The sequence below is a fragment of the Elephas maximus genome, chromosome X (assembly GCF_024166365.1).
Source record: "Elephas maximus indicus isolate mEleMax1 chromosome X, mEleMax1 primary haplotype, whole genome shotgun sequence".
Taxonomy (NCBI): Eukaryota; Metazoa; Chordata; class Mammalia; order Proboscidea; family Elephantidae; genus Elephas; species Elephas maximus.
In genome coordinates this window covers 1,244,116-1,259,535 of record NC_064846.1, presented here as the reverse complement: position 1 = coordinate 1,259,535, position 15,420 = coordinate 1,244,116, and the positions used below count along the sequence as shown (strand labels likewise).

Below are 15,420 nucleotides of genomic sequence, written 5' to 3'. Positions count from 1 at the left end.
GGGGAGGAAGGAAGAAGTATCTTAAGCAACCCTAAGCTCTCAGAAGATTCCCACAAGCTTCGCTTTTCAGCCCTACCTTTCCCACCCCTTGCATGGCCAAGCCCATCCACTCCTACCTTTTCATGCCTACTAACCTGGGGCTCAATGTCAAGGATGGCAATTTTGTCCTGCTTATGAATCTGATGTACTGTTTCAAATTTGGTACCAAACATGTTGCCCTGGTAGCTGCCAAACTCCAAAAATTCATTGGCAGAGATATTCTTTGTCATCTCCTCAGTCGAGATGAAGTGGTAGTCCTTCCCATCTTCCTCACTCTTCTTGGGTGGCCGTGTTGTATCTGTGTACAAGAACCCAAATGCCCTGATGAACCTGGGTCCTTACCGTCTCTCAAAGGCTTGGACCATAGTGTCCGTATTGAAAACCTAGCTGCCTCTGATGCAGAGGGTTTATTAGATGGTTTATCCCATGGGATCCTGAAGGTCTGATGCTCAGAGGTGATGCATCCCAGGAGATCCATGTTAAAATGCTCTTAAAAGCCACAGCACCTTCTATTACTCAAATAGTTGTCCTTTAAGTAAATTAAGCTCCAGATATCATAGCTTGAGAGTATGGAAACACAATACTCCCAACTTCCTCCTAGTAGACCTCCTTTCATCTTCCATTGAACACCTCCTTTGTCTTCTGTATCATCAACTTGTCTCTCTCAATGGGCTCCTTCACCTCAATCTATAACCACACATGAGTCTCCTTCTGTGTTATAAAACAACGACCCTCCTTTGACCTTATTACTCTTTCTCTCCCTTCTTATTCAAGCTTCTTGAATGAGGATCATGTATTGGTTATTTCTGCTTCCCCCACTCACTCCTCAACCCAGGGCCTTCTGCTTTCTGATCCCACTCTCAGTGGCCCATGAGTAAAATAGCAAAACAGAGAGGCAAAGAATCAAAAAATATGAATCTTATCAGGTTTTAGAATCCAGTTTTCTTCTTGGATTAGCAGCATCTCTCTCTGGGAATATATACAACTCTGCTATACAAATTCACTTCGGGGAATGGAGGTGTGATCTCATTTCCCACCTGATCACTGGCCCTATTCTTTTCTATATCTAAGACTAATACTGAGATTGTTTACACCTTTCCTAAATACTGCTTTGGTTTAGATGTTTCACGAAAATTAGAGGCAGCCTAAATGCCAAACAATAGTGGGAGAGCTAAGTAAATTATAGTACATCCATTCAATGCTCTATAAAATAGTTCTCAAAAATGAATTAGGCAGACAGTATAGGAACATGGATAAAAATATATTTATTACAGCTTATTATGTAGGCAAACAGCATAGAAGAGAATGAAAAAAACAACACTAGTTATTTTGTTAGTTGGAGAGACTATGGGTGAAAAATGCTTACCTTTGTAATCTTTCCAACTTCTGTTTTTTTAATAGTCAAACATTTAAAATAAAGTAATCAGAACAAGATCACTATGGTATCTCAGACTGAGTGGGGTGCTAAATGATGAGACACCCATTACTCCAGGCCCCCAGGAGCTACTTACATGGGGCAGGGTACACAAACTTCTCTGGATTCTGGCTGAGCAGGGCATTCTTAATGTGGCTGCGACCCACCCCACTGGCTCCTGTGAAGGGAGAAAAGAAAAGGGAGAGAAGCCAGGTTGCTATGATTCTGATGAAAGCTCCCATCTCCTTCTCCAAAAACAATGGTGGAAATGGGAGTAGGAAAGGGGCTGCCAAGTAGCTTCAGAACATTTTTTTTTAATCTGGGCTTTTTTGGGGGCTACTCAGAGCATTTTATGTTCATTTTCTAAGGATATTAGCTTTACTGAGCTCTCCAAAATTCATGGAGCTGAACTTAAGGCGGAGCCAACACTATATACCTACCTCAAGATGGGGTTCTCACAAGGACCCAGAGAATTCTTTATACCTACTCTGGTGGGATCCAAGAGACCTCACTTCTCTTCTTCCTCCCTGCCTTTTTTTTTGTTTTTTGGGCTGGGGGGAGGCACATAAAGCAGGTGGAAAAACAAGGACAGAAATATTCTCTTTAACTAGCAAAGCAATGTGGAGGGTGATGAGAAATACCTATCAGCACCAGGGTCTTCCTCTTGAATGCAGGGAGTCGAACAACTTCTTCATAGGAAACAACATCCAACTGGTCAAAAACTACAGATACAGAAAACCAAGTAATTATACTTCTGCTGTCTTGACCAAAAGCTACCATGAACACAGAAATGCTTTTACGTACATATGTTTTTCAATTTATTATAATAATATCTACATGTACAAAACGCTTTTGCAAGATGCTTGGTGTATATATGAATTTGTGGACTTGCAATGCAGAATTACTAAAAAGAAGCTTTTAGGGGATTTCTTTAAAACAAAAGCATAAGGAACAAGCTTTTTAATGTACTAAATACATAAATAAAATCTTTATATTTTGTTCACAGTGCCAGTGAATGTTTATTTGAACAAAGAGCTTTGCTGCTGTAAGTCTACAGCTTCTCTTTCCGTATTCAGGCAGTCTAACTAGCCATATCTATCTACAGTCTCTCCATAGGGAGAGAGAAAGCAAATGGAGGAAAACGTTAACAGTTGCTGACACGTAGAGGTGAAGTGTATTCTTGTAACTTTTCTATACATTTGAAATTATTTCAAAATAAAGGGTTTTGAAAAAGCTAAAATAAATCAAGAAAACACTAACGATGGCATTGAGGCTCCCCATGATCTGGCCTGAGTTCTTGTCCCACTTCCTCTCTCCCACCATTGACACTCCAGCCATGTCTACTTCCTTGTTACGCTGTTTGCTCCAACAGAATGGTAGATCATTCATTTTTTAATCTGAAATCTACTTGAACCCATTTATAATTTTAATTTATTGTGCTTCCAACCGTGGTAGGTAAAAAACAAATCCAGAATTAGTTCTCAGGAAAACATACTAATCTCTGGGGTTCCTCAAACCTTGCAGCTGGGTCATGCCGATGGTGCTGACAAACTGAACAAAGCCCGAGCATAGAGAAAAGGTATGGAAGGCCGTTTGGTTGGTTATCCGAGGGATAAGGAGAATGAGCAGGTACAGGAAGATCACTAGCTTTTGTTCATATCTACTGACATTGTTCCACTGATTTCAGCCAGTGTCAAACTTTGTTTCTGGTTAAAAACTAACTAAATTACTAAGATTATGAAAACAGAAAACCTGAAGGCAAGAGAAGATGCCCAAATACAGCAGTGTCAATAGTTCAAAATGATCCAACGAGGAATCACATTGACAGGAAGACCCAAAATACTCCGTTAAGTATGAACCATAGACCCAGCAGCAGATCCTTGACATTCATGAACAATGTTTTCTGAGATCTTTACAATTTCCCAAATTCTCAACTACTACTGTAACATACAGCTTTTCCTCTAAAATGACATAAAGTAGAAATTAAAGACTTTCTGTAGATTATACGTCCCACTGAATACTGTACCCAGGGGTAGTATCTCCCATTTTCTGCAGGTTAAAGAGATTGGAAAACACACTAACGTTTGCTGCCAGGAGCCTGGAGAGGGAAGACACTCAGAAAGCTTACTTGAGCTGTGCTTTGCCAGATACTTGTCTTTGTACTTCTTCTTCTTCCCAAAGGGACTGCAACTTGGGGCTTCACTTGGAGCTGACTGAGCCATACTTGCCACTCGCCTAGTAGGAAAAAGACGACAGTGATCAGAGGATCCACAGTGTTGGAGGCAGGTTAGAGCCCCAGGGTCTTTTGTCTGTCCTGTGACTGTGGCTCTGGGAACCCCCTTTCCTTTGTACACTAAACATCTAGGATTGGTCACCTTCCTCCCTTCCATTCCTGTCACCTGTGAAATCAAATTCAGTCTCCCACAGGGTCTCCATCTTCATGTTTCTGAAGCAAACATTAAGTCAAATGAGGTTTTCTCTGCTACTGACTACTATGAAAACAGAAAAGGGTGCACCATCAGCCATCCCTGTGCCCCAGTAGCTTCTCTTTGCAGTAACCCCTGTAGACGATGATGAGAGCTGTGCAGTAAAGGATTAACCTTGCCTAAAGGTTAAAGGTAGGTTTGGCCCTTGTTCCTGGGAAATGACCTTGAACCCCTCACAACGTCCTGCCCAGTAAGAGAGTTTTTGTTTACCTGGGACCTTGGTCTACCCCAGATAGTCTACACCAACAATGGGACTTATGGCGGGGCATGGCAGATAGTTAACAAAGTAAGCACCATCCATAGAACTACACGGGAGAGGACAACCAGATGCTCTCCTGAATGCTGCCCTTGTGCCTCTTCCCTTTGCTGATTTTAGTCTGTGTGCAGGAACGCTTTTCCTTTCCTACTGCATCAACTTATTAGCACACAAACGTACAAACTAATCTCTCCCGTTTTAAAAAATGAACCCAAACCAAGCCACCACTTCTTGACACTGCTTTGCCCTGTGGCTAATATATCCTTTCTCCCCCTCTTTAGAGAAAAACCTCAAAAGGACTATCTATACTCCTCCTATCTCTTGAACCTGCTCCATTCTGGCCTCTGCCCACACCCCACTAAGTGGCTGTAGTTCCTGGTCCCTGCTCTGTCCTCCCCGGATGGCCCCTCAGTGGCCTCCAACCAGCCGGGTGCTCACAGCCCCAATACCCTGGGTTCCCCAGATGCTGGCTCTCCAGATCCTCCTCTTTCTCGCTCTCACTCTCAGTATCCTCTGTGTGCGTGTGTGTGTGTGTGTGTGTGTGTGTGTATCTGTCTCTGTGTGCGTTTCTCTCTCTCTCTCTCAGACTGTCATCTGTCTGTCCATCTCTGTCTGTCTCTTTCTCTCTGTGTGTCTCAACTCCATCAGATCCTCTCCCCACCTACCATCTCTCTCTCTCATTTCAGGATAGTAAGGACCAGATACTAATGAAGTACTATGCAGACTCCTTTATCTATAAGTCATTGCTGACCCACTTATGCCCATTATGTCAGGGAGACTAAGGGGAGAAACAGAAGCCATACACAAGATAACAGAATTTTGAAGATAAGTGATTATTTGTGGCAGGCACATGCTCCCTCCATTTGCAAATTCCACCCATATAAAAGCAGCTCACCATTCCTGCAACTCAGGGGAAGGAATCAATCCTGCTGACTCCTTGGAGGAACCTTCTACCCGCCCCTGCCACCAGTTGCTATCATCCTTGTTGATGATCTGAATGATGTCCCCAGTAACAAACTTCAGTCCTGCTTCCTTGCAAGGGATCAGATTGTCCTTTTTGGGATCATAGTCAAACTGTGCTCTCATAAACATCTGAAAAAAGAAGGCAAAACTGAACTGCAGATGGTCCTGCTGCAAATAAATAGGGTCAGGATTGAAAGACAAATCATTTCCTCCAATTTTCTCAGAGTCTCATCCTCCAGAATTAGTTGCAAACTTGAAATACTCTCAGCAGGCACCAACTTGGTCTTGGCAAGCAAAGAGCTCAAAAGCACTGGGGTTCCCCCATCAGCCATGGGCTCCACCTGAATGCAATCAAGAAATGAGTACAGATGAGGATGAGGATGGATAAGGGTCTAAGCCAGTTCTTCGTGCTCATGAAGTCTCAGAGGAACACTATGGGAGATACCACAGGCCACTAGCATGTTACACTTGGGAGATCTTCCCTAGAGAACAGTTTGCAATATGAATATACCAAAAATCTTCAAAGACTAATACCGCTTGGCCCCACCTTCTACTTTAAGGCATTTCTCTGATATAAATAAAAACAGAGCTGTCAATAAAGATATGTGTTATATTTTTGAGGCTGAAATATTGAAAACAACCTAATTTTCCAAGAATGGGGAATTGGTTAAGTTATGACCATCTACTGGATATATTACCATGTAACTATACAAATCAATTTGTAGAAGAATATTGAATGCCCTTGAAAAGTACTGCCAATATAACATGAAATGAGAATATCATTAAACAAGACCACCTGGTATGCTTGAAATTTTAAAAATATAAGCATTTATGCATAGGAAAAAAGGACTGGAAGAAAGTATACCAAAATTTAACAATGGTTAGTTCTGGCAGTGAGTTTAGGAGTGTTTTTTATTCTCTTAATACTTCCCATATTTTCTAAAATAAAAATATTATTTCATAATGAGAAAAAATGCTTTAAGCACTCCATCCAAATAACCATTTTTCATAGGAAAATAATTTGAACCCAGTTGTGGCTTCGGAATAAAACATTCCCTAGTTTCATGATTTAAAAAAAAAATTACTGTTGATGTAAAAGGTTAAATATATCTTTACATTCCCATATATCCATGACTTTACTGACTTAAAAGATTATAAATCAATGCTTACCACAAATAATTAAAAAAACCTCAAAGGATATGGACAAGTAGAACAAAATGATTAAAAACTTAACCTAATGGCTAAGGACAGAACACATGCAGGATACACTTTTTTTCTTTCAACCACACACAAAACATTTACCAAATTTGACCATACGCTGGGCCATAAAGCAAAACCCAACAAAATGCAAAGGATTAGAATCATACAGTTTGGTCTCTGACAATAGCGCGATTCAGGTAGAAAGCAATTAAAGATGCTTTAGGTAGCGCTTAGAAGAAAATTTATAGAATTAAATTAAAGAAAGGCTAAAAATCAACAATCCAAAATTCCAACTCAATAATCTAGATACAGGGTAGCAAACTCAACCCAAAGGGAGAAAGGAAGAAATAATAAAGAGGTGAAATAGAAAATAAATTTAGAGTTGAGGACTGACAAAAAGTCAAAATTGGCTCTTTGAAAAGATTAATGAAATTAAGAAGCCCCTTGCGAGATTGAGGAGCGCTGGTGGTACAGTGGTTAAGAGCTACAACTGCTAACCAAAAGATCAGCAGTTCGAATCCACCCGGCGCTCCTTGGAAACCCTATAGGGCAGTTCTACTCTGTTCTATAGAGTCACTATGAGTTGGAATTGACTGGATGGCAATGAGTTTTCTGTTTGTTTGTTTTAGCAAGGTTGATTAGGAAAATAAAATACAATTTGCAAGTAGAGATCCTAGAAATATTAAAAAAAGGTTATAAGAGATTATAAACGATTTCACACCAATCCATTTGACAAATTCCTTGAAAAATGCAACTTACTTAAAATACAAATCCATTATTGAAAACCCTCCCTCAAACAGAGACGCACACGCCCTGGTGGCTTCCCCGGTAAATTTTTCCAAACATTAAGTATTTGAAAAAACAAGGCTAATGTTATATAAACGGTTACAGATTATAAGACATGACATTTCTCAACTACGATACCAAAATCTGACAAGAATATTACCATCTCTCTCAGCAACAGAGATACAAAAATCCTAAACAAAACATTAGCAAATCAAATGCAATTTATAAAAAGGATAATAAATCACAACCAACTGGGACCTAGTCTAGCAATGCAAGAAAATTTAATATTTAAAGATCAATGATTGGACTGGGGCCAAGATGGCTGACTAGGTAGACGCTACCTCGGATCCCTCTTGCAACAAAGACTCAGAAAAACAAGTGAATCGATCACATACATGACAATCTACGAACCCTGAACAACAAACACAGATTTAAAGAGTTGACCTGAGTGACAGAGACGGAGAACGAACAACTACGGGGAAGCAGCGACTGTTTTCGGAGCCTGGAGCCAGCGTCCCAGTCAGGTAACCTTGGCGCCGGGCTTAGGACTGGGCCCAGGGGAGCTGAACACAACATCTTGTGAGGGCGCAAACATGGGGCACAGCCCTACCCCCCTGAACTGACCCCGGGAGGGGGCCCAACCAGTCTGCGTGGGCGGCGTGGCGACGCGGCTGGTGGGAGGAGAAGTCCCTGGGAGGCAATGACTGGTTTTGGAGCTGGGAGTGCAGCATCCCAGCAGGGGAACCTTGGCGCCGGGCTTTGGACTGGGCACAGGGGAGCTGAACACGACATCCTGTCACGGGGCAAACACGGGGCGCAGCCCTACTCCCCTGAACTAGCCCCAGGAGGGGGCCCAGCCGGTCCGCGGAGACAGCACGGCAACACGGCTGGCGGGACGAGAAGTCCCCGGGAGGCAGCGACTGATTTTGGAGCCGGGAGTGCAGCGTCCCAGCAGGGGAACCTTGACACTGGGCTTTGGACTGGCAGCGGAGGATCTGACCGCGGCTTCAGCGGGCTAGACCCTCGGGGACAATCTCCACACAGCCAGCACACATAGACGACACGCCCCTCGGGAATCTCAGATAAAATGGTCATCCCAAGCAAGATAAGCAACTTTGGCTATATTCCGGGCTGCTACTCTCTCCTGTTTTTCTGAATCCTCCCCTCCCCTTCCCAGGCGGCTTCATTAACATTGCAATTTCCTGAGCCAGAGGGAGAACGGCTCCGGCTCTGCAGCTTTGCTTTTCCCTTTTTTTTTTTTTTGGTCTGTTCCTAACCCATTCTTCCGGCCTGAGAGAAGCAACCACAAAAAACCCAGGGACCAAAAATCCTTCCCTAATTGGACTAAAAACACAGAACCAGCTCCAGCCAAGCATATATGCTCCAAATCTCGGGCTTTCATCCTTACAGGGAACAAGGTGGCTGTTATAATGCAAAGGCAGTTCTGATAGGGATCTGACTGCATTTTTTTAGTAGATTTACTGGAAAAACAAGTTTCCCAGGTCTGATATCTCTGCTTATTCAACAGAGCCCTAACTGACCCACAACAGGGGACTGAAGGCTGAAGCTCCCCCCAGACCACCTAGCCTCTTGCCTTAGGGGTCTAAGGAGGGTGACACCTACCAATCAGTAGAGGTACTTGCATTGGGGACCTAAGGTACAGCTGCAGTGCCCTCCCACCAAGGTGCTATAGGAATAGAGACACACCTACCTCACTGACACTTGGGGGAAGCCTGTCAGCATCCTGCCCCCCCCCGGAGGGTGAACCCCAGCTGATAATAGAATCTGGTGCACACAGCTTTCACCACTACTTCTTGAGGTGGATAGGTGTTAGGGTGCAGCACACACTTGATGACCCAAAATCAGATTCTACTCAAGCATAGTGAATAGACTCAGGCATATATATCTGGCAACAGCCCAAACCAGCTGGTCATAGGTCATAAGTCAGTCAAGGGCTACAACAAACAAGACAGCACAATCTAGTAGCCCATCCACATATATGGAAAGAAAACAAAACAAGATAAGACTCAGTGAGCAATTATAGAATAAATCACTACTATATCTTTTTTTTTTATGTCTTAGTGATGGCTCGGAGACAGCAGTCGGTATCAAACCACATAAAGAAGCAGACCATGAAAGCTTCTATAACCCCCCAAACAAAAGAATCAAAATCTTTCCCAAATGAAGATACAATCCTGGAATTATCAGATACAGAATATAAAAAACTAACTTAAAGAATGCTTCAAGACATCAGGGATGACCTCAGAAATGAAATAAGGCAAACTGCAGAAAAAGCCAAGGAACACACTGATAAATCAGTTGAAGAACTCAAAAAGATTATTCAAGAACATAGTGGAAAAATTAATAAGTTGCAAGAATCCATAGAGAGACAGCATGCAGAAATCCAAAAGATTAACAATAAAATTACAGAATTAGACAATGCAATAGGAAGTCAGAGGAGCAGACTCGATCAATTAGAATGCACAGTGGGAAATCTGGAGGACCAGGGAATTAACACCAACATAGCTGAAAATAAATCAGATAAAAGAATTTAAAAAAATGAAGAAACCCTAAGAATCACGTGGGACTCTATCAAGAAGGATAACTTGCGTGTGATTGGAGTCCCAGAACAGGGAGGGAGGATAGTAAACACAGAGAAAATAGTTGAAGATCTGCTGACATAAAACTTCCCTGACATCATGAAAGACGAAAGGGTATCTATCCAAGATGCTCATTGAACCCCATTTAAAATTGATCCAAAAAGAAAAACACCAAGACATATTATCATCAAACTCACCAAAACCAAAGATAAAGAGAAAATTTTAAAAGCAGCCAGGGACAAAAGAAAGGTCTCCTTCAAGGGAGAAATCAATAAGTTCAGACTACTCAGCAGAAACCATGCAGGCAAGAAGGCAATGGGATGACATATACAGAGCAGTGAAGGAGAAAAACTGCCAGCCAAGGATCATATATCCAGCAAAACTCTCTCTCAAATATGAAGGCGAAATTAAGATATTTACAGATAAACACAAGCTTAGACAATTTGCAAAAACCAAACCAAAGATACAAGAAATACTAAAGGAAATTGTTTGGTCAGAAAACCAATATTATCAGATACCAGCACAACACAAGGTCACAGAACAGAACATCCTGATATCAACTCAAATACGGAAATCACAAAAACAAATTAAGATTAATTAAAAAAAAAAAGCTCAAAACAGGGAATCGTTGAAGTCAATATGTAAAAGATCACAATAATCAAAAAGAGGGACTAAATACAGGAGCCATAGAACTGCCATATGGAGAGGGATACAAGGCGATATAGGACAAGTTAGGTTTTTACTTAGAAAAATAGAGGTAAATATTAAGGTAACCACAAAGAGGTATAACAACTCCATAACTCAAAATAAAAGCCAAGAAAAACGTAACGACTCAACAAACATAAAGTCAAATACTATGAAAATGAGGATCTCACAATTTACAAAGAAAAACGTCTCAGCACAAAAAAGTAAGTGGAAAAATGAAATTGTCAACAACACACATAAAAAGGCATCAAAATGACAACACTAAACAGTTACTTATCTATAATTACGCTGAATGTAAATGGACTAAATGCACCAATAAAGAGACAGAGAGTCTCGGACTGGATAAAGAAACACGATCCGTCTATATGCTGCCTACAAGAGACACACCTTAGACTTAGAGACACAAACAAACAGAAACTCAAAGGATGGAAAAAAATATATCAAGCAAACAATAAGCAAAAAAGGAGTAGCAATATTAATTTCTGACAAAATAGACTTTAAACTTAAATCTACCACAAAGGATAAACAAGGACACTATATAATGATAAAAGAGGCAATTGATCAGGAAGACATAACCATATTAAATATTTATGCACCCAATGACAGGGCTGCAAGATACATAAATCAAATTTTAACAGAATTGAAAAGTGAGATAGACACCTCCACAGTTATAGTAGGAGACTTCAACACACCACTTTCGGAGAAGGACAGGACATCCAGTAAGAAGCTCAACAGAGACACGGAAGACCTAATTACAACAATCAACCAACTTGACCTCATTGACTTATACAGAACTCTCCACCCAACTGCTGCAAAGTATACTTTTTTTTCTAGCGCGCATGGAACATTCTCTAGAATAGACCACATATTAGGTCATAAAACAAACCTTTGCAGAATCCAAAACATCGAAATATTACAAAGCATCTTCTCAGACCACAAGGCAATAAAACTAGAAATCAATAACAGAAAAACTAGTGAAAAGAAATCAAATACTTGGAAAATGAACAATACCCTCCTGAAAAAGGACTGGGTTATAGAAGACATTAAGGAGGGAATAAGGAAATTCATAGAATGCAACGAGAATGAAAATACTTCCTATCAAAACCTCTGGGACACAGCAAAAGCAGTGGTCAGAGGCCAATTTATATCGATAAATGCACACATACAAAAAGAAGAAAGAGCCAAAATCAAAGAACTGTCCCTACAACTTGAACAAATAGAAAGTGAGCAACAAAAGAATCCATCAGGCATCAGAAGAAAACAAATAATAAAAATTAGAGCTGAACTAAATGAATTAGAGAACAGAAAAACAATTGAAAGAATTAACAAAGCCAAAAGCTGGTTCTTTAAAAAAATTAACAAAATTGATAAACCATTGGCTAGACTGACTAAAGAAATATAGGAAAGGAAACAAATAACCCGAATAAGAAACGAGAAGGGCCACATCACAACAGACCCAACTGGAATTAAAAGAATCATATCAGATTATTACGAAAAATTGTACTCTAACAAATTTGCAAACCTAGAAGAAATGGATGAATTCCTGGAAAAACACTACCTACCTAAACTAACACAATCAGAACTAGAACAACTAAATAGACCCATAACAAAAAAAGAGATTGAAACGGTAATCAAAAAACTCCCAACAAAAAAAAAGCCCTGGCCCGGATGGCTATACTGCAGAGTTCTACCAATCTTTCAGAGAAGAGGTAACACCACTACTACTAAAGGTATTTCAAAGCATAGAAAATGACGGAATACTACCCAACTCATTCTATGAAGCCACCATCTCCCTGATACCAAAACCAGGTAAAGACATCACAAAAAAAGAAAATTACAGACCTATATCCCTCATGAACATAGATGCAAAAATCCTCAACAGAATTCTAGCCAATAGAATTCAACAACATATCAAAAAAATAATTCACCACGACCAAGTGGGATTTATACCAGGTATGCAAGGCTGGTTTAATATTAGAAAACCCATTAATGTAATCCACCATATAAATAAAACAAAAGACAAAAACCACATGATCTTATCAATTGATGCAGAAAAGGCATTTGACAAAGTCCAACACCCATTCATGATAAAAACTCTCACCAAAATAGGAATTGAAGGAAAATTCCTCAACATAATAAAGGGCATCTATGCAAAGCCAACAGCCAACATCACTCTAAACGGAGACAGCCTGAAAGCATTTCCCTTGAGAACGGGAACCAGACAAGGATGCCCTTTATCACCGCTCTTATTCAACATTGTGCTAGAAGTCCTAGCCAGAGCAATTAGGCTAGACAAAGAAATAAAGGGCATCCGGATTGGCAAAGAGGAAGTAAAATTATCTCTATTTGCAGAAGACATGATCTTATACACAGAAAACCCCAACGAATCCTCCAGAAAACTACTGAAACTAATAGAAGAGTTTGGCAGAGTCTCAGGTTATAAGATAAACATACAAAAATCACTTGGATTCCTCTACATCAACAAAAAGAACATCGAAGAGGAAATCACCAAATCAATACCATTCACAGTAGCCCCCAAGAAGATAAAATACTTAGGAATAAACCTTACCAAAGATGTAAAAGACCTATACAAAGAAAACTACAAAGTACTACTACAAGAAACTAAAAAGAACCTACTTAAGTGGAAAAACATACCTTGCTCATGGATAGGAAGACTTAACATAGTAAAAATGTCTATTCTACCAAAAGCCATCTATACATACAATGCACTTCCGATCGAAATTCCAATGACATTTTTTAATGTGATGGAGAAACAAATCACCAACTTCATATGGAAGGGAAAGAAGCCTCGGATAAGCAAAGCATTACTGAAAAAGAAGAAGAAAGTGGGAGGCCTCACTCTACCTGATTTCAGAACCTATTATACAGCCACAGTAGTCAAAACAGCCTGGTATTGGTACAGCAACAGACACATAGACCAGTGGAACAGAATTGAGAACCCAGATATAAATCCATCCACATAGGAGCAGCTGATATTTGACAAAGGCCCACTGTCAGATAATTGGGGAAAAGATAATCTTTTTAACAAATGGTGCTGGCATAACTGGATATCCATTTGCAAAAAAATGAAACAGGACCCATACCTCACACCATGCACAAAAACTAACTCCACGTGGATCAAAGACCTAAACATAAAGACTAAAACGATAAAGATCATGGAAGAAAAAATAGGGACAACGTTAGGAGCCCTAATACAAGGCATAAACAGAATACAAAACATTACCAAAAATGACGAAGAGAAACCAGATAACTGGGAGCTCCTAAAAATCAAACACCTATGCTCATCTAAAGACTTCACCAAAAGAGTAAAAAGACCACCTACAGACTGGGAAAGAATTTTCAGCTATGACATCTCTGACCAGCGCCTAATCTCTAAAATCTATATGATTTTGTCAAAACTCAACCACAAAAAGACAAACAACCCAATCAAGAAGTGGGCAAAGGATATGAACAGGCACTTCACTAAAGAAGATATTCAGGCAGCTAACAGATACATCAGAAAATGCTCTCGATCACTAGCCATTAGAGAAATGCAAATTAAAACTACGATGAAATTCCATCTCACTCCAACAAGGCTGGCACTAATCCAAAAAACACAAAATAATAAATGTTGGAGAGGCTGCGGAGAGATTGGAACTCTCATACACTGCTGGTGGGAATGTAAAATGGTACAACCACTTTGGAAATCTATCTGGCGTTATCTTAAACAGTTAGAAATAGAACTACCATACAACCCCGAAATCCCACTCATAGGAATATACCCTAGAGATACAAGAGCCTTCATACAAACAGATATATGCACACCCATGTTTATTGCAGCTCTGTTTACAATAGCAAAAAGCTGGAAGCAACCAAGGTGTCCATCAATGGATGAATGGGTAAATAAATTGTGGTATATTCACACAATGGAATACTACGCATCGATAAAGAACAGTGACGAATCTGTGAAACATTTCATAACATGGAGGAACCTGGAAGGCATTGTGCTGAGCGAAATTAGTCAGAGGCAAAAGGACAAATATTGTCTAAGACCACTATTATAAGATCTTGAGAAATAGTATAAACTGAGAAGAACACATACTTTTGTGGTTACGAGGGGGGGAGGGAGGGAGGGTGGGAGAGGGGTTTTTTACTGATTAATTAGTAGATAAGAACTGCTTTAGGTGAAGGGAAGAACAATACTCAATACATGGAAGGTCAGCTCAATTGGACTGGACCAAAAGCAAAGAAGTTTCTGGGATAAAATGAATGCTTCAAAGGTCAGCGGAGCAAGGGCGGGGGCTTGGGGACCATGGTTTAAGGGGACTTCTAAGTCAATTGGCAAAATAATTCTATTATGAAAACATTCTGCATCCCATTTGAGAGAGTGGCGTCTGCTGTCTTAAACGCTATCAAACGGCCGTCTAAGATGCATCAGTTGGTCTCAACCCACCTGGAGCAAAGGAGAATGAAGAACACCAAGGTCACACGACAACTAAGAGCCCAAGAGACAGAAAGGGCCACATGAACCGGAGACCTACATCATCCTGAGACCAGAAGAACTAGTTGGTGCCCAGCCACAACCGATGACTGCCCTGACAGGGAGCACAACAGAGAACCCCTGAGGGAGCAGGAGATCAGTGGGATGCAGACCCCAAATTCTCACAAAAAGACCAGACTTAATGGTCTGACTGAGACTAGAGGAATCCCGGCGGTCATGGTCCCCAAACCTTCTGTTGGCCCAGGACAGGAACCATTCCCAAAGACAACTCATCAGACATGAAAGGGACTGGACAGTGGGTGGGAGGGAGATGCTGATGAAGAGTGAGCTAATTATATCAGGTGGACACTTGAGACTGTGTTGGCATCTCCTGTCTGGAGGGGGGATGGGAAGACAGAGAGAGTTGGAAGCTGGCAAAATCGTCACGAAAGGAGAGACTGGAAGGGCTAACTCATTAGGGGGAAAGCAAG

At 40.8% G+C, this 15,420-nt stretch overlaps 1 protein-coding gene across 1 annotated transcript in view; it reads right to left on the bottom strand.

Moving 5' to 3' along the window:
* The window catches only part of MPP1 (MAGUK p55 scaffold protein 1), a 46,084-nt gene that overhangs the window by 2,094 nt on the left and 28,570 nt on the right, over window positions 1-15,420 (bottom strand). The window contains exons 6-10 of the mRNA XM_049872414.1: window positions 5,091-5,287; window positions 3,582-3,688; window positions 2,095-2,175; window positions 1,551-1,631; window positions 135-337 (exon numbers count right to left, since the gene is read on the bottom strand). Of these exons, the coding sequence (XP_049728371.1) occupies window positions 135-337; window positions 1,551-1,631; window positions 2,095-2,175; window positions 3,582-3,688; window positions 5,091-5,287 (669 nt within the window). The remainder of the gene's footprint in view (window positions 1-134; window positions 338-1,550; window positions 1,632-2,094; window positions 2,176-3,581; window positions 3,689-5,090; window positions 5,288-15,420) is intronic.